The 21,122-nt window shown below is 43.5% G+C and overlaps 2 protein-coding genes across 6 annotated transcripts in view; both read left to right on the plus strand.

Moving 5' to 3' along the window:
* LOC126543636 (uncharacterized) overlaps positions 1 to 4,817 on the plus strand; it is a 38,550-nt gene extending 33,733 nt beyond the window's left edge. For all 3 annotated transcript variants that reach the window (XM_055077807.2, XM_055077808.2, XM_055077806.2), the window contains one exon: positions 4,691 to 4,817. In XM_055077807.2, coding sequence (XP_054933782.1) covers positions 4,691 to 4,707 — 17 coding nt within the window. In that variant the 3' untranslated portion in view covers positions 4,708 to 4,817. The remainder of the gene's footprint in view (positions 1 to 4,690) is intronic.
* A 2,423-nt stretch (positions 4,818 to 7,240) lies between these two features.
* Positions 7,241 to 20,853, plus strand: LOC126544690 (uncharacterized). Of its 3 annotated transcripts, none has more exons than XM_055077809.2 (7): positions 7,242 to 7,426; positions 8,201 to 8,269; positions 9,983 to 10,069; positions 13,053 to 13,154; positions 16,601 to 16,786; positions 17,169 to 17,240; positions 20,526 to 20,853. In XM_055077809.2, the coding sequence occupies exons 1-7, from the start codon at positions 7,363 to 7,365 to the stop codon at positions 20,825 to 20,827; spliced, it is 882 nt and encodes a 293-aa protein (XP_054933784.1). In that variant the 5' UTR covers positions 7,242 to 7,362; the 3' UTR covers positions 20,828 to 20,853. The 3 variants fall into 3 exon arrangements, with proteins under 3 accessions (XP_054933785.1, XP_054933784.1, XP_050048100.2); XM_050192143.3 differs by having other exon boundaries at positions 7,244 to 7,426; positions 16,601 to 16,687; XM_055077810.2 differs by lacking the exon at positions 13,053 to 13,154 and having other exon boundaries at positions 7,241 to 7,426.
* Positions 20,854 to 21,122: the final 269 nt, after the last annotated feature.

The raw sequence follows: 21,122 nt of genomic DNA on the forward strand, positions 1-21,122 counted from the left end.
TTGCCAATTTTTTTTAATGTGTAGCCAAACTTAGACAAGAAATTCAGCACATTTATTTCTTAAATCCTGCTGTGAAGTCACTAAAAAATTTTCGCACAGAACTGTCAAGTGGCCTTTACACAATGTAGGTACTTTGGAACAGTGTAAGATAATCTATTATGGCGTAGCATATATATGGAAACGTTTAACGTTCATGTACTGTGCGGGCATGTAATGAATGAATAAGTTTACTGGGAGGGTGTAGAAAGCTTTAGATTTGTTGTAATGCTTACAAAACTAAACAACAAATGACAGGTGATATTTTGTGTTTACTTTCTGACTAAGCTTGCTAATTCAGGATCATCCTAAATAAAACGGGTAACCTGAAGCCCGAGAACGCGCTTGGTGCGCCTTGTGCCGGCAAATTTTCGAGCAGCGCCCATGAAAGAAAAAGAACATTCTGTGGCCCGTGCTTGCTCATGTTCTTATCACGGCGAATGACAGGTAACCTTTATGCAGGTAAGAACACAGGAGTCCTTACTCTTGTTCCACTTGAAAACTCCTTGCAGAATTAATTTTCCGACAGTTTTGAAACAAGTACAGATTCTTGGGAATGAGCCCAGGTGTAACATGTACTATACTTTCTACAAATGATATGTCGTATTATTCACTTGCCGCAATCTGCACCATAAGATAAAATTTGTTACATATGATTAGGTATTTACTGTTACACCTGCTAACGTCCAGCAAGTGAACTTATATTGTGAAACAACAGCAACCACTGCTTTAAGACCCATTCTATCGAGTTTCGTAAATAATGAAAAAAGCTCATGCGTTTTGTGACCCCAACGTCAAGTCCTTCTTTGGTCGCAATTCGCCACAATGTATGACCTCCGTCAGTACAGTATGCGGTTGCGTGCGCATGATCACTGAGCTGACGCCCCGTACAGCCAGTTTCTGCCAGCTTTTTTGCAGATCGTGAATAATAACGTGTGGTGCAAAAAGTCATTTTCGAAGCACATTTCCTGACTTTGAAGTCACTAAAATATCATCTAATTGTTGTCTATATCAATGAAATAAGTCGCGGGTTGCCAAATAGAAAAAATCCGCCTCCGAACAGACCGCTATTTCGCTAAGCGTACTGAGAAAACCGTTAAGATGGCAACACTGCGCACAAATAGGGCGGAGGCTTTTGACTCGTGGCATGATTAGCTGGACTTCAGCCATATTGCGCTCCTTCTCGATAATGCATCAGCAACTTCGTCGGACGTGAGCATCTTGCCCTTCAGAGGACGCAGTTGCCCTTTCTTAATTTTTGGCCAGCGATTTACCTATTTAAAGAATGTGTCCGTGCGCTTGCGCAGGCCGCAAACCTTAGAACACTGTTCTTTCGATTCCTAAACAGTTGCATTCTTCCAGTGTGTAAAAAGAAGAATAGGAACTAAAGTTGCAACACTTTTGCCTGTCAACAAAACGAATATTCAATGTTAGTCCTAACAAAGTGGGGTTATCAGAAAGAGGTCTCCGCGTTAGAGATGCCAATAACCTGTGACCTACGATGATTGATTTTGTTGGCAGACTGCAGCTTATACGTGCTATGCCTTTGTAGCTGCCCAAACTGCAGCAAAAAATTAACTTATGGGGTTTCACGTGCCAAAGCCACTTTCTGATTATGAGGGACGCCGTAGTGGAGGACTCCGGAAATTTCGAGCACCTAGGGTTCCTTAACGTGCACCTAAATCTAAGTACACGGGTGTTTTCGCATTTCGCCCCCATCGAAATGCGGCTGCCGTGGCCGGGATTCAATCCCGCGACCTCGTGCTCAGCCCCAAATTGCAGCAGATATAATGGTTTAGGCAGTTAAACACGTGCGTTTGTCTTAGTTTGAAATCAGGCTGACATTTTATTGGGGTAACTCTAGATCAGTGTCCCTCACGCGTAACAAAATAATGAATGGCGCTCTTGGTTAGAGCGCCAGTTCGCATGCTAATTCTGTCGTTGTTAGCAGCAATTGACGTGAGGTGTTATTCGTCTTTCTTCTGTTTTTTTCGGAATGTAGTCCTTGTAGTATTACTATTAGAACATGTTTATATAGCAAAGAAGGACGTACTAAGTAAATAGCTGTAAGTGGGACCTCTGGTTAAAAAGTGTTTAATATATAGAACGTACTGATAGCAATTAAAGTTTGAAATAGCGGAAAAGCAGAACCAAATATGTTAGTAAGAAATAAGCAAAACATCACGTTGTTGAAGATTACACAAGAATGGTCAAAAATAAGATCTGTCATCCGTCAGACATGAATTTGTGTGTTTATTAGCCGCAACTCACTTAGTCCTCATGAAATAGGTACTTGATGACTTCAATATGGGACGGTAACGCTTACAGACATTTCTGCTCATGACTATGTCCATATTATCTGCTTTAGCTGCAAAAATATGAGGTTTAGTGATGTCACGGCAGCTGAAGCCATAATGATATTGGTTAAAACTGGCCGTTCAACCTTCAGTAAAATTAGTTATGAACAGTTTCATCAACCATTTACTATATAAACGGTAGCCGGAGATTAAAGCAGAGTGACTCGGTGAGCGGCTGAAGTTATCTTAATTGAATACCAAAACCGGCTAACCAATCTCGTCAAGAGTAAGCAAATTTAGATGCAGTATTTAGAAGGTATGACCCAGCAGCGCTTGTAATCAGTCGCTTATTGGAATCAAGGGGGCTGGCAGATACATCAAGGTGACTGCTTTATTCGTGTAGCAAAACTGATGCTATTATGAAAGCGGCGAGCTTTTTTTCATTTTTGATTGTCGTGCTGACCCAAAGACCCGAGTCTGTTAACTTGAACCACGGGTAATGCTGAAGCAAGCGACCCTTCGTACTTGAGCTGATGCAAGCCAAACCGACACTCTGTCAAACATTATTGTGCTTCTGTGTAACGTTCGCATGAGCTAGAAATGCACACGTCAGCCTGACCATACTCAATATGTGGCTACAGGGCTGAGCGAGACAGTGAGACTGCAATTTCCCAATATGCACGTCTGACCAGCGCTAGCTGGTTACGAAATGCGTGAGAGTGCGATGGATCAGGGCACCTTTGGCTTCAACATTTCCGCATGGTCGGAAACAATCTACGTTACCGCTGAGGACGAGTGAGTCGTAGGCTTTCAGCACTACCTGTGACTTGACAGACGGGGGGGCCGTTCTCAATTCGTGTAAAAGAATTATTGACAGGTTCCCGTAATCACAGCCCCCCGAAACTCAATTGCTCCTGAGTGGATAGTAGAAAGGATGTTTAGGCACTAGAAAATGCGATTTTAGGCGCCTGTAATGGGAACTAAAACTGCCATTTAATGCATATATCGTCACCAAATGCATACATTTAGACATGTATTGCGTTAATTATTAAAAACTTCCGCTGCGCTTTTGAGGCTATATTATGGTGTGCTATGGAAATATCGCTCATTCAACCTCTGTTTAGTGAAAAATTATTGTATTTTTCTTGATAAACAATGAGGCAAGCTGCGTACGTTACAACAGTTATATGAAATTTTACCTGAATAGACATCATGAGAAAAAGTTGTAAAATCAGGAAAAGACAAAAGCCATTACAACTTTTTAGTTTTGTCGTTCCGTCTTTTTAATTGTGTATTGGTTTCTAAGTAGAAACGGACTGCACTCAAGTTATCGGGACATATGTGTACTTCGGAAAGTTTGATGACTCAACGCACTCTGGAACTCAAGAATGTTCGCCGTTCAGAAACCCCTGACAGTTCTTTCAGCACAGATTTTCATTCCAGACAGACTGAACCCTCGCACTAACTCTACCAGCAACAATTCCATACTGGGTGGCGTTTATTCTTTTCTGAAACATCCAAAATACGTGACGCATTTGGGGTCACAGTTGCGGCAGAGCAGTCAAGTTTCCCGATTATGTCGGCTAAAAACATCAAGCGGACACACAAGAACGCCAGGTCACCATCAAGTCTATCGTCGCGTAGCGCAGTCTGAGCTCTTCTGACTGATAATCTCGTCTGGCGCAATGCTGTTAGTAAGCGTTGTTACACGGGTTTGTGGTAATAATTGGCCGCTTTCGCTCAAGTTCCCCAGCCGTTAGTAACATTGCAAAAAAACCAAGGCTAGTGGAAAACACGAAAAAATGCATTTTTGGAGCTGAAAATCCAATATACGCACCCACATCGACATAAACCGTTATAGGCACAATAAATGTACGACCTCAAGTTGTTCTAGACCCATAACTGGTGCCTATGTGTAAACAGGTACTATAAGGAGGCAAGAAAAAAATGATCGTTTGGCCTAAAGTTCTGGTCTCTTAGCGATGAGAACTCCCGGGAAGCTCGCAGAAGCGGCGTGCACGCATTGAAAGGGCTAGTGTTACAACCGAATATAGAAGGGGATAAAATATCCCATAGTCTATTCTTACGGTTCTATGGCGTACGTGACAGAAATCTGCTGTCGTGGGCCCCTCTGTGTTTTGGCGGCCAGAAAGTAAAGTTATGCAACCGAAGGCGCCTTGTTGATTTCGTAGGAAGTTTTCAGGCAAGGAAGTTGATAAGACGACGACGTTAACTTATTTAGCTCTGACAATACGAGGAGAAAGAAGCGAATGTAAACAGAGCCATGTGAGTAACGTGTTGCCTCACATCTTCATAAAGTGCCATTAACCGCTAAGTAACCTTAATTCTCATTTCAGGCTTCAATATACTCTGAAGATTGCCACTGCTCTCCCTCCTGCAGCAGCTTCGGCGTATTCTGGAGCCACGATAAAACCATCTACAGCCTGTTCGCGTGGTTCAATAAAATGGGACAGCCTTAGCAACGATTGCGAGGCAGCAGTTGTGTTCTATTGCGCTGTAGTGTTTACCAAATGTATAGCTGGCATCTTAAAATGTTGCTGAGTGATGTAGCAGTGCTGCTGAATATTTATTGATTTAAAAAAGGACAAGCAAATGCAATGATTTTCGGTTACAAAGCACCACACAAGTTATCCCTTGTTGAAAACCGGATTGAAAAGTGAAACATAACGGCTCGTCTATGATAGGATATTTCCAAGGATATACGCGCCGCGGTTGCTCAGTGGCTACGGTGTTGCGCTTCTAAGCACGAGGTCGCGGTATCAAATCCCGGCCACGGCGGCCGCATTTCGATAGGCGCGAAATAAAAAAAAAAGCCCCGGAATACTTAGATTTAGGTGCACTTTAAAAGAACTCCATGTGGTCAAATTTAATCCGGAGTCCTCCACTACCGTGTGTCTTGTAATCAGATCGTGGTTTTTGCACATAAGTCTCCATAATCTAATCTATTCCCAAGGATACAAATTATTCCTAAATGGCTATACCTCATGTATGCCTGACATCTGCCGGCCCTTTTAGTGAAGTTTTCGCTGGGTAAGCTTACGAAAAACAAACGAAACGAACAGCTACTATGATACGTGATCAAGTTGGTTCTCTGCCGTGAGGACTTCGCGCGAATACAAACTCATAATAGTCGAACAACATTACCGCTGTCAAACAAGGACAGAGTGATCTCAGGTGTTCTACTGTACTATTCGCCAAATACCTGTTCACAAAGCATCGTCGTCTATTACAGCTCGTCTCCTGAAGAAGGTAACTGGTTGCACGTAAATGAATAGCGAAAAGAGGCAGTTGAAATAAAATCAGCGCTGCCGAGTCCCGAAAGTAATCGTTAAATTACAAAAATACCAAAACACGAAAATTATTTACAAGTGATTCATTAGATTTATATAGTTCCATAAAACACACCCAGCATAATAGCAGCGCTTTAGTTTATAATGCTTATTACTGAAGTACACCACTATAACAACGTTACACAAGCATGACCACAATAAAGAGCAGGTAGATCACAGGTGGCACTATTTGCTGCCCTCTTCGTGAAACGTTGTTATATCCACCTAATTGGTTTTTCTTGGCCGTAAACGCCGACGACGACCACCTGTTCAGCACAATGACGCAGTCATTCACGTACATTTTCGAAGATTATGTTCTTCGTGAGCAGCATATAATTATTTGAGCATTACATTGAGATTTACAGAATAGGCTTTTCATGCGGTCATCCAGCATTGTCAAACTGAGACCCACGCACACACAGCTACACCAGATGTGACATATGCCCTTCGTGCATCTTTATCTTAGGGTGCACTATAACTTTTTACGTCGTATTTGCAGCCTATGTTAAAGAAGCTGGTAAAAATAAAGGAGTGCAAAGGGTGCTTATGCACGGCATGTTACCCTCAAGGATGTAAAGTTGAGAAGTACGAAAAGAGAGAAATGTAGTGTTTGTGCTCGTATAATTATTGAAGGCGCATTTTATGCCTCGTGCCGATCACGTAGTTTTTTTTTAGCTTCAGAATGCATCTAGGTTGCGCATGCGATACTACTGCAATAAAACTCTTTTATAAGAGTAGAGCATGCGTGCCCTTTCAGAGTGATTACCCAATAAAGAAATTGCATGCGGCGGAATTATCTGAAAGGTTTCACTTGAGTGCCAAGTGCATACGCGAAGAGCTCAGTTTTTATTTTTTGAGCGGTATGAAAAAAAAAATGATGTCTAAGGTTTTCACGCTCGAATGAACAGTGTCGTGGAGCTGTTACCTCTTTTAAATTTACCTCTGAGCTTGGAAAATAACTTGCCACAAAAAAAGAAAATTACAGCGGAACTCATGTTACGATGACTGTCAGCGGTTGCATGCCAGGCTGAATATGAAGTAAAACATCATATCTGCGTCGAATCACGCAGCATATTGCATTACAGTGTAATGTGCATTGGCGGCCAGTTCATTTCGGTCTGTTAAAAGAAAGTCGAAATCATTTTTAAGCCTACTATCTTCGGCTGATAAAGGTCATATAACTTTTATTACATTCCTTTTTTTGCAGGTGGCAGGCTATCTTAATCCTTTGTTTTTATCAGAAAGGGAAGCCGGCTTAGCCGGGAAGAGCTTTTAGACTGCAGGCAAGCGAGAGTGCCATGCTGATGAATTTCACGTTATGATGTACTTTTACTTTGCAATCAACTTTATAACTGTTTGTTCTTTACCTGAAGCTTAGCAGCGCTCGCTCTACTTTGTTAACCTAAGTTGCAGCGAAAGACTTTGTTACAGACCACACCGAAGAAAGCCAGCATTGTCTTGTATGCCGTGGGTAACATTGGGCACGACGATGACAGGAAGGCTCCTCGGGCCCCTTTTATGACAACTCAGCTCGGAGCATTGAAACATGTGGCTGTCAGTGTGTTTAACATAGCTCTGACAAGCGCATCAGTTTGCTTCTCAACAGCTTTCTTGCGCGACGGTCAAACCGCGTGGTCTCCGTGCTCAGCTGGTGGAAAGAGTGAGCCAAAAAATAAAAAATGAAGGGCCTCGCGGTGTTGAACACCTTCCTGATTTTATTTGAAGTCTCAAGTGTTAGCAGTGGTAAGTGTTACGTAATAATTCTGTTTTCATTGTATTCGCGAGATCAGTCTGTGACTAGCTCAGTGGCAGTTCATAGAGAACTTCATGAGAACACTGACTAGGAGAGTGAGGAGTTAATCCAAAAACTTCACGCACTTTTGATGTTACTAAAAGCAGTGTGTCGGGGATTTTCATTTGTGTGTTCAATTAGCAAAGAAGTTTGAGTTGAAAACTTCGTGTTTTAGTGACCGCTAAAATGCAAAATTGTTAATGCACCATGCTGCATCGATAGGCGAAGTTATTGTAGTACAGCATATTGATATCTGTTCATCCATCATGAACTGAAGTTTGGACATTGCTTGCTGGAAATGTGACTGGGAGACACTTGTTATGTTGGATGTGTAAGCATGGGCGAAAGGGAGAACAATCGCTAGGTTACTTTAAAAATCTTTTCGGCTTATTTAAAATACCTGGAATCATCTGCCCCTAGGTATCGCCACAATAACGGCATGTTGCTTTTTATCGGCAACTGAATTTCTTGGCAGAGGCACATGATCTATATGGGAAGAAACAAAAGAACGCTTGTACTGGGTTTATCAACACAGCTGTGGGGAAAACAATGTTACCTCAGCAGTATGCTGGGGGCAACGCTAGATGGAGCGAAATGAAAAAAGCAAAAAACAACATTGATATCAGAAGCATAAAGGAAGTCATAACTTTTATAACGAAGAGGTTGCCTAGCATTTCCGTCCAATTTTTCACCTTATTATTGGTACACTCAATATTGCCTTGCAGCAGATCTTATGCCGCGCCATATGTTGATGGAACAAATTCGAGGAGGCTTACTAGACGGCGGACGTCCAGGTAATCATCTTCTGTTAACACGACGCATATTTTTGTTACTACTTGAACTCGTTTCTGCACGGGCAACATTGATTACACATAAGTAAATTTGTTTCTGTCGATCTATGCTACAAAACAAGCGGTGAAAAACTAGGCAGGTTACAGCTAGCAATAACGCATCTTTCTTCTCCTAAAGTAAAAGTCCAAATTATGAAAATGCTGTTTTAAATGGTAACAGAGAAGCAATTTCTTGAAGGAAGTGAAAATAAAAGCAAGAAAATCGGAATATCGAGCTTTAATGTTGACCCTAAAACTAGGATTTAGTTGAAGTAGTTGCCAAACCGCCTCCGCTTGCTTCATCGCAACCTATTTCTCTTTCACCAAGTCACAGAGTGAAGCGGAAGTAAAACGCAATAAAAGGCGCAGGAAATGCGCAAGAGATGAGAGTGCTTCTACTAAGAAAGAAGAAAGTGTGGTTCAAAAAAACTAAGGTGACTGAGAGAGTGTTCCGACATGGTAGAGAATTCGCGTTTACTAAAGAGAGTGAAATTCAATATCTCGATGCAGCAACTTTGTGTAATGAAAGGTTAAGATAACAAGTATCCTCAGAAAGTTTGTCTCCCTTACAAATCGGGAGTTTTAATATTGGGTCATGATGCCAGTTTCACGTTGTATTGTATTGTACAGAATGCTCTGCAAGCCCATTCGCCGCAGGATGGTATGGCGCAGAGAATTTCTGCTGACTCTGTTCTACGCATACCAGATTTCACTTTATTCTTTAAACTGAATACCGACGCCTCATACTATGGAACAGTTACAATCCTCTACCAAAAATGTCCAGAAGCATCCGGCCGAGAAAAGCGACACGTAGTAGGTTACTACAGCTACACCCTCAAGCCAACTGAAGTCAACTACATCACTACTGAAAAGGAAGCTCTTGCAGGGCTTAAAGCAATTCAGTACTTCCGTACGGACCAGAAGGTGCGAAGTTCACTTTGTTCACCGATCACCAGGCTCTCACTCATCTCTTGAATATGACCCAACCTCAGGGAAGTATAGCCAGATGGGTGAATTACTTGCAGCAGTTCAATTTCACCATCTCCCATAGATCTGGACCCCTTTTCACTGATACATATGCATCATCTAGACTGATGCACGTAAAGCAATGCTTTACGTCTGTTGTGTCCTTTAGCTAGGAATGCTACATCTATGAAAAAGTACACTGAATTGATAAATTCTGTGGACGTGAAAATGCTGCAGAACTTCAGAATGAATATTGTGGAGATACAAACAGAAAGCTAAGTTTCTAGTGAGGGAATCGGAAACAGAATGAAATATTTATGCTGCATGCGGAACCTATTTAGTTGCACAATTTCGCTTCCGCTACTTGTAGCACCATCACAAATATCTAAACTGAGTCGCCAGAAGGTTTCAGGAGGTAGAACTTCACATACTAGTGGTGTGATCCAAGCTTAATTTATAAGCATAACCTTCGGAAGACTTGTGAAATCAACGCACATTTTTTCCAGAATGTCTGATGCATTTCTTACGCGTGAATCGCACGATAGACAACAAATAGGAATCCGATTCTTTAGGTTCCACATAAAGGGAAAAGACCGTGGCAGTCAGAGAGAAGACAAAGGGCGAGGAATTGCGGCTGCGAATTCGAATTATGTTTCACCTTAAGTCATCAAACATTTGCTTTTACATGCATTTATATATGCTCATAACTAGGTGCTGGATTCTTCCGTGGAGCTGGACCTGATCAAAGTGCAGGAATGGGTGGCTCCGGTCCTGGTTCAGCGATGCGACAAAATAGAGGTTGGTAACAATCCTTCTCTTGCGACCCTGTTCATCAGCCGTTTGAAGGCAAAAGCTGATGGTGCAAACCGGCCAAATGTTTGGATGTAGTGCTTAAGCGCGGAGTATGGTCTCTCACAATGCACGAAACTTCCCAAGTGATTGACCTTAGGTGAATACTGACAGAAACGCGTGCTGAACATTAAGAGCCTCGCAAGGTGGTAGCGGACAGAAAACGACGCTTGCACGGCTCAGCTGAATATTTGCCTGGCTGTTCATCACTGATTGTTAAGAAATAAATTATTGTGATTGGCGATTGAGAGATAAGACAGTGAATTGCTTGCTTTTTGAAGCAGTCATTAAGCAGCAGAAAAAAGCGTCCGTATAGATGTTGCAAGTAGACACAATTATAGCAGATGAGCTGTACGTACTGGCAATGTCACACGTGTTACAGTTAGCAGTGTTAGCACTTAAGTAAACCCTAACTGCCTGTGTAGGAGAACTGCGTGCTCCATCGATACACACTTGCTTTTTATACACTAGCCGCCTTAAATTACCGTGTACAATATTGTTTCGAAGAGTTTATACTGTTTAGTGAATTTTATAGGACTGAATGCCATTAAATTTATTGATGCTCTTGCAGATATTCCGCATGTTACAGTTAATTGCGTGCTGCGGCATCTAGATTGGACGCAACTTTGACGTATGTTATATCGCAGATTCATAGGAGTATGTCTTCTTCAACGTTAATTCTTCTCTTTGTGGTGTTCTTTTTATAATTCTTACGAACTTTGTATCTGTGCATTTATTCACTGCACTAAACGCCATCATAGAAACAGGAAAGTGAATTCGGCCTTGTTGCTACGTTCACAGGGAGCCTAGGTATTGCTGTTCCGCGTCAAATGCAATTGAACGTCTACATAACCTACAGCAAAATATGCAGCCACCTTTTTCCTGGTGCAGTAAATGGACGCATTCTTCATGGCAATCATGCAATGTCGTGGACACTACTGTGTTATCGAACTATGATTGCCAGCAGTTGGGCGCAGCATCCTCAAGAACGGGATTAAGAGAAAGTTGTACCACAGGTGCAGTTTTGCTGAACAATTATTTATTCAAAAAAGGAAAAGCAAATGCAATGATTTTGGGTTACAGAACACAACACAAATTCTCACTGGTTCAAAACCCGGTTGAGAAGGGTCGCTATAGGTTTAGAATGTTTCTCCTGAACAACATTAAAATTTTTAACGAGCTCTGAAAGATAAATATAGACTTTGAAGCTATATTATTTAGGTTAGAGTAGTGACACAACAGCAACAACCTATAATAATATTTTACATTTCTTCGCAGCTGTTTGTGCAGTTAGGTTATAAAACACATAAAAAGCGACGCCGAGTAATTTAGAAACGTTTGCTTCTTTCTTTCAATTCTCATTCATCTTGGTAACGTTTCCAATGCCTAGGTAAATAATGCCTACTTTCATCATTTACCTCGATACCTTAAGGATGTCTACTTTACCTCTTCATGCGAACGTTTGCACATTTCCATTGCTGTTTAAGGAAACTAAATTGAGATTTCGCTAACTGTCGCTTGAAATTAAGTAAATTCTGCTGGTTTAATTTGATCAGTGCCTATGCCGTAGAATCCACCTTGTCGCCTGGAGCTTTACATTTCCTCCCCGACGAACAATATTTAATGAACATCAAGTTAGCGGTTACCCTATTGTAACATATTCAATTCAGCAGGTGCATTGTTTCTATTGTGAAAGTGGTTGCAGTGAGTGTAAAATTACATGGAATTACAAAATAGCAAAATTGCAACTTGTGTATGCCCGTAGGTGGCGGATTCCTTGGTTCACTCGGCGTAGCCAGTGTTCAGGTATTTGTAGAGGAATAACATTGATTCACAGTGGAGGAAAACAACTAGCGAGCTTAGCAGCAAGTATGTGGAATGTATGGTGAGCAACAGAGCAACAAAGAAAGTCAATCGGAAAGTCAGAGAGGCTGAGATAATCTCATGGGTGGCGGCAATGAGAAAGAAACCTGCCACGAGTAACTACTTAGGACAAAGTGAAATCAGGAAAGGAACAATTTATAATGACTCGACGGGAAGCTCATTACTTTACGAAGCGAGATCAGGGTGCCTTAGAACTCGCACTTATAAGGCGAGATATAAGAAGGAAGAAGAAGCATGTGCTTGCTGCGGAAAAGCTAGGGAAACGATGAAGCATGCTGTATTAGAATGTGAGGATATCTGCCCAGCGGCCAATTTAGGAATCACTGGCCTCGTTGAAGCCCTTGTGTTCAGTGAGAGTAAGGGGAAAGTAAACATGTCCGATAGAGATTAGTAAGAGGCAATTGGAAGATTGGTGGAAATAGGGAAACGACAAACAACGTACGCGTACAAAAACTAAGTTCACAGTAGGCGTTCAGAAACTTTGGCTATGGCAAATAATCATGTTTTTTTTTAACGCAGGCAGGACATTGGGCAATAAAACAAGAGTTTGGTGGAGAAACTCACCGCCCCGTTCGAAAGGGGATGCTCATAACATCCATCCATTCATCTATCCATCCATCCATTGGCCAGGAAAGGCATGTTGGCTTGGGCGCAGCGCTCCAGTCCGGGCTCTGCGATCAGGACACTTGTAGATATTTGGCAACTGCATGCCAGAAAGAGAATTTTTTTGTGGTTAGGGTCCTAAGTTATATCTAAATGACAGTGAACATACAATATTGTCTAATGTTGCGTGTTCATATACTACTCCAGCACACCGATATTTATGTGGGCGGGGTAACCGAGGGTTCATCAGTAGCTTTGCTGGTTTTGATGTGCAGCTAGGGTATCAATCTGGAAGAAGTGATGGAATATTGAAAACGCTTTATCCATTTCTACGTATTGCGCGAAAAACTATTCAAGTGCATAATCAACCATCTTCCATACCATCAATACAGAACACTGATGTCATAAATGTGAACAGCGTTTGTTCGTTATTGCTCGTTTTCAGGACACCGACCACCTGGTTCTGGTATTTTTGGAGGTTCCTTTCCATTGGCAGGTGGAGCCTTTGGGGACGCTATCCCTGGCCCTAGAGGTGGTCTGTTTGGAGGTTCGTAATCATCGTACCGATCTGTCAGAAACGTCAGAGTTTATGCAACTTAATCAAACGTTCGGGAAGTCATCGCCAGGTTTGGGTTGTTGGTGTTGTTGGGTTTCGGTGTCGCCAGGTTTGGGTTAATGTTCGAACAACGAATGATTTATTGAAGTATATTAAAGAAAGTGGTGCATTTGCGACGGGCAAATAATTAGGTGGGTCCGTGTGCTGTACATTCTCCTTGGATTGATATCTTGGAAACAGTGTCTGTGCCCTTCTTGTAGGCTTGCCTAATGTTGCTGATGTCCTGTTGCAGATGCTGTTTTTAGCAATGGCCCCATTCAGAGGTTTGAAGATGCTACAATGAAGGTACAAGCTTCCAAAGAGCTAGCTTGTCTAGGAAAGTTTCCATGGCATATATTTGCATTATGCTGCTGACACCTGGGCCTTGTATATATGCTTATATAGTACTGGTAATATAAACAGCGTCGAAAGAATACGGGCGGAGAGTATGAAAGTTCACCTCCCTTGCGGCTAGCAGAATGTAGATGTAGTTAGGCACTGCATAGGCTCCCAGTGAGTGAGTTAGAACTTTATTTAGGTCTTGAGGCGCAATCAATCCGGCGGCTCCACCCAGGTCGGGGCCGGTAGACAGAGTCCTGCGGCGACGGCCCGGGCCCTCTGGACAGCCTTGAGCTGAGCGATGAGATCTGTGCTTCTGAACGCTGAGTCCCAGGAAGACTGGTCGGGAAAGTGCCTGCTCGCGTTGGCAGGGCACAGCCAGAGCATGTGTTCGAAGTTGTTGAATTCGTGACCGCAGTGTGGGAATTCAGTAGGAAGGTCAGGATTGATCCTGCTTAGTGTTGTTGGTGTGATGTATGTCCTAGTCTGCAACTGTCTGTAAGTGACGGCCTGTGCTTTTTTGAGCTTTGGGTGAGGAGGAGGAAAAATTCTTCGTGATAACCTATGATTTGAAGTGATTTCGTGGTATTATACGAGCGGGTCTTTGTTGTCTAGGTCCCTCCAAGCTCGGTTGAAGCGAGAGAGCACACCGCACACGCGGAATGTGAGCTCTCGCGCCAGTTGGTGTGCCCGCTCGTTCGGATTACAGTCAGGAGGTCCGGAAATGTTGCCCATGTGGGCCGGGAACCATGTGTTGTGTGGGGACGTGTGGTTGTCTCCTTCCATTTCTTGGAAGAAGATGGTGTTGATAACCGCAGCTGCTTTCCTAGAGACGAGGGCCGACGAGAGGGTTCTAATAGCTGTCCTTGAGTCCGAGTAAATGACTGACGCTCCTTTGCAGCTTCGAAGGGCCACCGCGATGGCCATTTCTTCTGCTTCGTGAGTGCAGTTGGTAACTACCGTGGCTGTGATGACGAGTGAGCCATGGGCGTCCACCACAGAGACCGCGTAGGCGCCTCGATTCCAATATCTGGCCGCGTCAACGAAGAGGACCTGCGTTTCGTTACGTTTGATGTTGTCAAGGATTGCCTTCGCTCTCGCTTTTCTCCGCCCTTCGTTGTGGGTGGGGTGTATGTTTCGTGGGATGGGATCAACGGTTATTGATCTCTTGGCGTTCGTGCATAGTTGCGACTTCTCTGGTGGCATGAAGAGGCGCTGTATGCCTGCTTCCAGTGAGATCTTGACGCCCGCCCTTGTGAGTGAGAGCCGACTAATTTGGGAGTTTTGCTGTGCCTCAAAGAGTTCGGTTGCCGTGTTGTGTAGCCCCAATTGGAGGAGTCGTTGCGTGCTAGTGTTTCTAGGGAGGTTTAGGACCTTTTTCAATCCCGCCATGATTAGTGTATCAATTTTATTCAGCTGCGTCTTCTTCTAGTTGAGGAAGGGGGCGGCGTAGGTTACGTGGCTGATGAGGAAGGCGTGAAATGATTTCATGAGGTGGTCCTATTTCAGTCCGTCCCTTTTTCTGGCGACCCGTGATACGACCCTGGTGAAGTTGAGGGTGCTCTTTGTGATGCGTTTTAGTGCCTCCGCGTTGTCATTGCTGTAAGCCCCAATGACCATGCCCAGGACCTTGATTGTGTTACACCTCGGGATGTTTCCTCCGTCCCTGGTGTGTAGGTGAACGGGGAGGGAGCTAAGGGGCTGTCTGAGCCTTGGGCGTTGTTTGCACAGAAGGAGCTCCGATTTGCTGGGGGAGAGCTTCAGTCCTGTGTTTGCAAGAAAAGCTTCCGTGGTGTCCAGCGATTGCTGTAGGTTCTGCTCCAGAGTGCCTAGCGGGCCACTCGTGGACCAAATGGTGATGTCGTCGGCGTAAATCGCCTGCCCTACCCCCGGGACTTTCGAGAGTTTGTTTGCCAGATCATGCATTGCGATGTTGAAAACAAGCGGCGAAAGCACTGACCCTTGCGGGGTACCGATGTTACCTAGCATGTGATTTCTGCTTCTGATTTGTCCGACGTTTATGGAGGCCTTTCGGTTATTCAAAAACGATCTTACGAAATTGTGGAAATTTACTCCGAGATCTAAAGTGGAGATTTCGTTGAGGATGTGCTCGTGCCTGACCGTGTCGAAGGCCTTGGTTAGGTCGAGCGCCAGGATGCCTTTTACATCCCAGGATTTGTTGTCTATGACGGCGTTCCTGATGAGTAGCATGGCGTCTTGTGTGGATAGTGATTTTCTGAAGCCTATGAGAATGTGGCAGAATAGGCCGTTTTCTTCAATGTGCTCTCCAATTCTATTGTGGATGGCATGTATTGCGACCTTCCCGAGGCACGACGTAAGGGAGATGGGTCTCAGGTTCTCTGCATGAAGCGGTTTTCCGGGTTTGGGGATGAGGACTGCATTGGCAGTTCGATATTCGTCCGGCACCCGGCCTTCAGCCCATACCCCGTTAATTTTGCTCGTGGCCAATTTTGGGGTCATCACACGCAGATTGAGAAGCATTGGTCTAACATCTCGTATACAGATCAGCGATATTTATTATTGATGTAGAGTTACGTATTTGTAAACTTCCTTCTAGTTTTCTTACTTACCGATTGTCAGCCATTTTTGTAGCATATCGAAGGTCCTAAATCAATGTTCTGCTTAGAGTCACCCGAATTTCCCTTTCTCTCAACGAAGCAACAAATGTCTCTGAGACGCAACAATAAAGAACGGTTTTGCGTCTTGTATATAAGTGAATTGCGAATTGGAATATGCCTCAAACTAATGCTTCCGCTTCAAAGGAAAATGCTTCTAGTTTTGTTTTAAGGACGTTCTTCTAGTATTGAGCCATTTTCTAAGCTGCTCCTTGAATCTGCCGTGTATTTCGAAGTACCTACACAATATTCATATCTATGAAGTTTTTTTATTGACCTACACTTGAACGTTTCTACATATAAAATTATAGAGGCAACAAGGATAGAATTAAACAAACAATATATTTTGCCAGTGAAATACATACGAGGCATTCTTCTCTGCCCATCCTTATCAATGAATTTTCTTGTGTATATTTCTTGCAGGGCCTATCGGTGGACGTGCCTTTTCAGGACCTATGATAGATAATAATGAAGATCGGACACACCGACCTGGTTCTGATATATCACGCAGTAAGCCTTCTCTAAGACCATCCGGTGATTCAAGATTTGGCGAAGAGTATGGCGAGAGCAGCGAGGAAGGGCTGTTTAACCTTCCTCAAAAAAGAAAGGGTATGTAGAGGTGGCACGGAAACGGACTTGAGGCCTGTTTAGAGAAAGGCTTAGAAGGTAGACAGAGAAGATAATATTAGAGATAGTGCACTGTGCCGCTCACCTATTCATGCGTCGTGGGATCTGCGCCGCTGCCCTCATTCTTGGAGCTGTAGAATTCTTATCGCCTACCTTCATACACCTGCATCGCGAATCTTCAAATTGGGGCCATATAGGCGTAAAAAACTGTTCCCGATGTCAAATTGCTCCACATCCTTCAGAACATAACCATTTTAATAAAATATTTTGTTGAACACCACTTTGTTTTCACCCAAACGCTAGTGTTATGCAACGATTGAGCATGAGGGAGTACTTCTGTTCTAAACGTTCTCACGTTTCACAGGACAACGGCCACTGCGTGACCATATCGAGCGTCATATATACTCAAGGCCGGGTACTCAAGAAGTTAGCGCAGGTGAGTGTACAAGCGCACGCCGGAATGATGGGATAAATATAAATCGCCTTAGCACCTGCTAAGCTCCCAAAAATTGTGGTGCCATTACGGACTGCAGACACAGATATGCGCCCTATTGGTATCCACTGAGGACTCCTTGCAACCATGCTATATATTTCCTACGGAACCTTGTTTCCTTGATCTCCAGATGAGGTTGTGCTTTTTAACCGCTGGTAAACAGACGATGATGCAATTGCTGTCCTCCATGAGAGTGCTGGGAAAACCACGAGTGTTATTCAAATGCGCGAACTGCTCATATAATCAGGCCTGAATGTAAAGGCGGAAACTGGAAGCCTGGGCCTGTGTCTTCTCCGTTTGGAGCTTTATCGACTACACGATCGGGAAGAGAGACTGATTGTGCAGTGTCCCGTGTCCAGAGTGCCATTATTAGGTCGATAATACCTAAACCGACCTCAATCAATCATTTATACCTATAAACGCAGTGTGCGCCTTTGGCGTATACAGCGCAGATGCTACGCTTTGTTCAGTTATATATCAATGACATTCCAGACCTTCCCTTATCATAACGAGCTGCTGATACAGCAAACACTTGGCTCGGCTATGATTTATGCTAATTCTTTTCAGGAAGAACGGTTGCGAATTTCCCATTGCCACAGGCTGCAGCTCGTCGAGAAACTGTTTATGAACCGCCGTGGTAGATTAGTGGTTTTGGTGTTGTGCTGCTAAGCACGAGGTCGTTGTTTCAAGTCCCTGTCACGGCGTCCGTATCTCAATGGAGGCGAAATGCAAAAATAGCCATGTATTAAGATTTAGTGCACGTTAAAGAACACCAGGCGGTCAAAATTGATGTGGAGTCCCTCATTACGACGTGCATAACAATGGAGGCGTGGTTATGCCACGCAAACGCCATAATTAAAAAAACACAATTTATGCCTCGCTCCTTTAGTGGCGATTCCTTCAGTAATTAGATTCTCCGGGCAACTTGGCATCGGACCAATAGCTACAAAGGAACAACTGACTTTCAAAGTGACAGTGGAACTAGGTTGGTAGGAGAGCAGTTTCAGTTGTGGCTGTTGAAACACAGGCTTGAAATTCACTGGAAAACGTCAGAAACTTCATAACTGGTGACTTTGACGGGAAAAAGGGTGCTATAGTGAATGACTTGCATAGCGAAAACTCACACTTACGCTGAATCATAGCTGATAAGTTCACGTAATTAGCAGTGAACACGCTGAATATACATGAAGTAGTATTTACGCTTCGACACAAACGCTTTGTCCGCGAAGCAACCTTTTTATGAACCCACTAAAGCTTAATAATACATGTGAAGCTTGCACGGCAGTAAAATATTTTCGATGTGATATGTTCTTTATTCAATGCTGAGGCTACAGTGCTTCATGCACTAATGTGCCTAAATTTTTTTATATGGAATATTAGATATTGCAACTGTTCCGTATTTTAGCAAACCCGTTTTCCCACTGCACGTTATAGTTCATGCGATATCGCTTGGTGTTCTCAGTTTTCTTTTTATTACAGACGTATCGCTTTCTTTTACGCAGAATGTAAAAAAGAAGGATTTGATCAGCATTTCCTGTTCTAACATTTTACCTGTTGGCGAAATCCTAACGGCAGTAGAGTTTTCGAGAACAATTTATCAGTCTAAACAGATTTACTATTTCTGATTCGTGCGACATTAACAAGTTGGATTTTCATAATGTAGCAATGCTTTCGTTTACATGTAAGACATCTTTGCCAACTGCTGCCTTTGCGGCAACACTGCAGTATCGCAAGCCGAACGCCTCCTGATGACCACCCACACGCAATGAGTACCAGAGATCCCACCGTCCTAAGCGAGGTCTTTGGACAGACATTTGATTGATGAATCGACAGGTTATCGATCACCGTGAATAGCCTTTCCACGCATATAAAGGGCGCCAGCATATGTTTGTAGATTATTCTCTTCACTTTGTTTTGCTCCAAAACACGACGCAATGCTTGCTCGGGAAACACAGCGTGTTTCTGCAAACTGTCGCGCTGTCCCGATTCGTTTCAACTTCTTCGAATGGTTGCCTTCACCCTCAAAATTTTCGTATTCGTTCACTTGTTTTTAAAGCCCAAGTCCTTTTCTGCAGATTGAGTACTCTGAATATATTCGATTACGCAAATGAATGCATGTCGACATCTCGTTGCGTGCATGGTGCTCTGCTCAGGATGTCGTGACGCAGACGCTGCAGAGACGAATTTTCTGTCCTCTACGCAACACGTGTTTCTTAAAGATATTTGTGAACTCAGAAATTCGATGGAAAGAGACCGAAACAGGAGTGACAGGTCTCAGCTGGCTTCAGTGATATAGGCTGGCTGCAAACGGCAAATGCTTAGTCATATTGTATTCACCTTTTAGCGAAGTCAAAGCTTTGAAAATTCAAAGCAAAATATTCATATGCACCAAACTCTCACGAGCAATGCAAAATTGTACGTCTACTGTCTGTTAGGTTAACTGGCGTTAATTGAATAAATAGTTTAATTCCACATGTGAGTCAGTAGTACACACACTTCGCTGAAGAGCCGAGCACAACACTTGTGTTGATAAAGCCACGCATTTTATTGAAAAAAGTTATTAGCAAGCAATGGTAAACGGGTAATGGGGATGGACGAAACCGAGAAAGGCATCTGGTTTTGCATGGAAAGGCCCTCAACATTTCCAACAGTGCTGCAGTTCATTAAAAACACATTCTTGCCAAACGTTGTTGAAGCTTAGATCCCACTCCTGGCTTACAGCTCCCTGAAATTCGTAAATGTGGAGCATAAATATCAAAGGTGCACTAAAAATACGCCCACAGGAAAAATTCCCACACACTAACGCGGTGGCGCAACTAGACTTTTCGATGGTTGCTACTTATGCAGCTGAGGCGTACGTCGGTTCCTGTACAACATTTACTCTGTATCAAAATATAACAATGCCAGACCCGTGCTTTAGTTTCTCTTTAAGAACTCCACGAATACCTGCATGCACATAAATTTACTGATTTTTACTTGAAGGGGCATTAATCCGAATGCAAAGCACTGTATTAACTTTGAGGACTGTGTTACCATATAACAATTTTTCAATATCAACGCTGCTGGAACTGGCTGGAAATTTAAAAGAAGTTTGGCTCTCATATATTCCGCAGCGCTCAACCAGAGCTTTTAGAGAATGCTATATGAGCATGAATAGATTTAGCATTTCTAACTTGTGTCCCTTCAAAGCATGCATTCCTACAACAGCCAACCTGTATTCACACGCAGGACTCCACGGTGGGAAAGGCAGGGAAGCCGGCTTCGCCGTTACACCAGCCGTCACGACTCACAAGGGGGGTACCCATGGAGGCGGCACGAGCAGGGCCAGGAAGAGACATGATAGCGGGCATTCCCACGGACATGGGTCAAGCGAAGAGGATGATGACAAGAACGAGGAAAGAGATGGTCACGCTTCACACAAGGGAGGAAGCGTGTCGATATCTACGTTTGCAGCTCTTTCGCTCGCACGCCAATGTCTGAATTTGCTACACGATATGCTCGCTCTGCTAACAACGAATCGTGGCGCATGAACCAACAAATTAAACTGTAAAAGACATAGCGTTTCGTTTCTCAGACCGTGTGACGGCATGGGATCAGTGAAAGTAAAATACGGAGAGAATGTCCTCCTTTCCTTTCCCTTCTTGTGCGCCCTAGCTGTTTGAAGCTTCGAACAGGGGAATGGTCGTGATTGCTAGGCGTGTTCGTGTTCGAAAGCAATGCACCGCATTGCCTGACGGTACCGCAACGCGACGTAAGTCACAGCAAGATCTTCAAATCGCCAACGTACTTAGCGTTAGTCATTACGGCAATGCCTTTCGGAGCTAT

The sequence above is a fragment of the Dermacentor andersoni genome, chromosome 10, assembly GCF_023375885.2.
Source record: "Dermacentor andersoni chromosome 10, qqDerAnde1_hic_scaffold, whole genome shotgun sequence".
Taxonomy (NCBI): Eukaryota; Metazoa; Arthropoda; class Arachnida; order Ixodida; family Ixodidae; genus Dermacentor; species Dermacentor andersoni.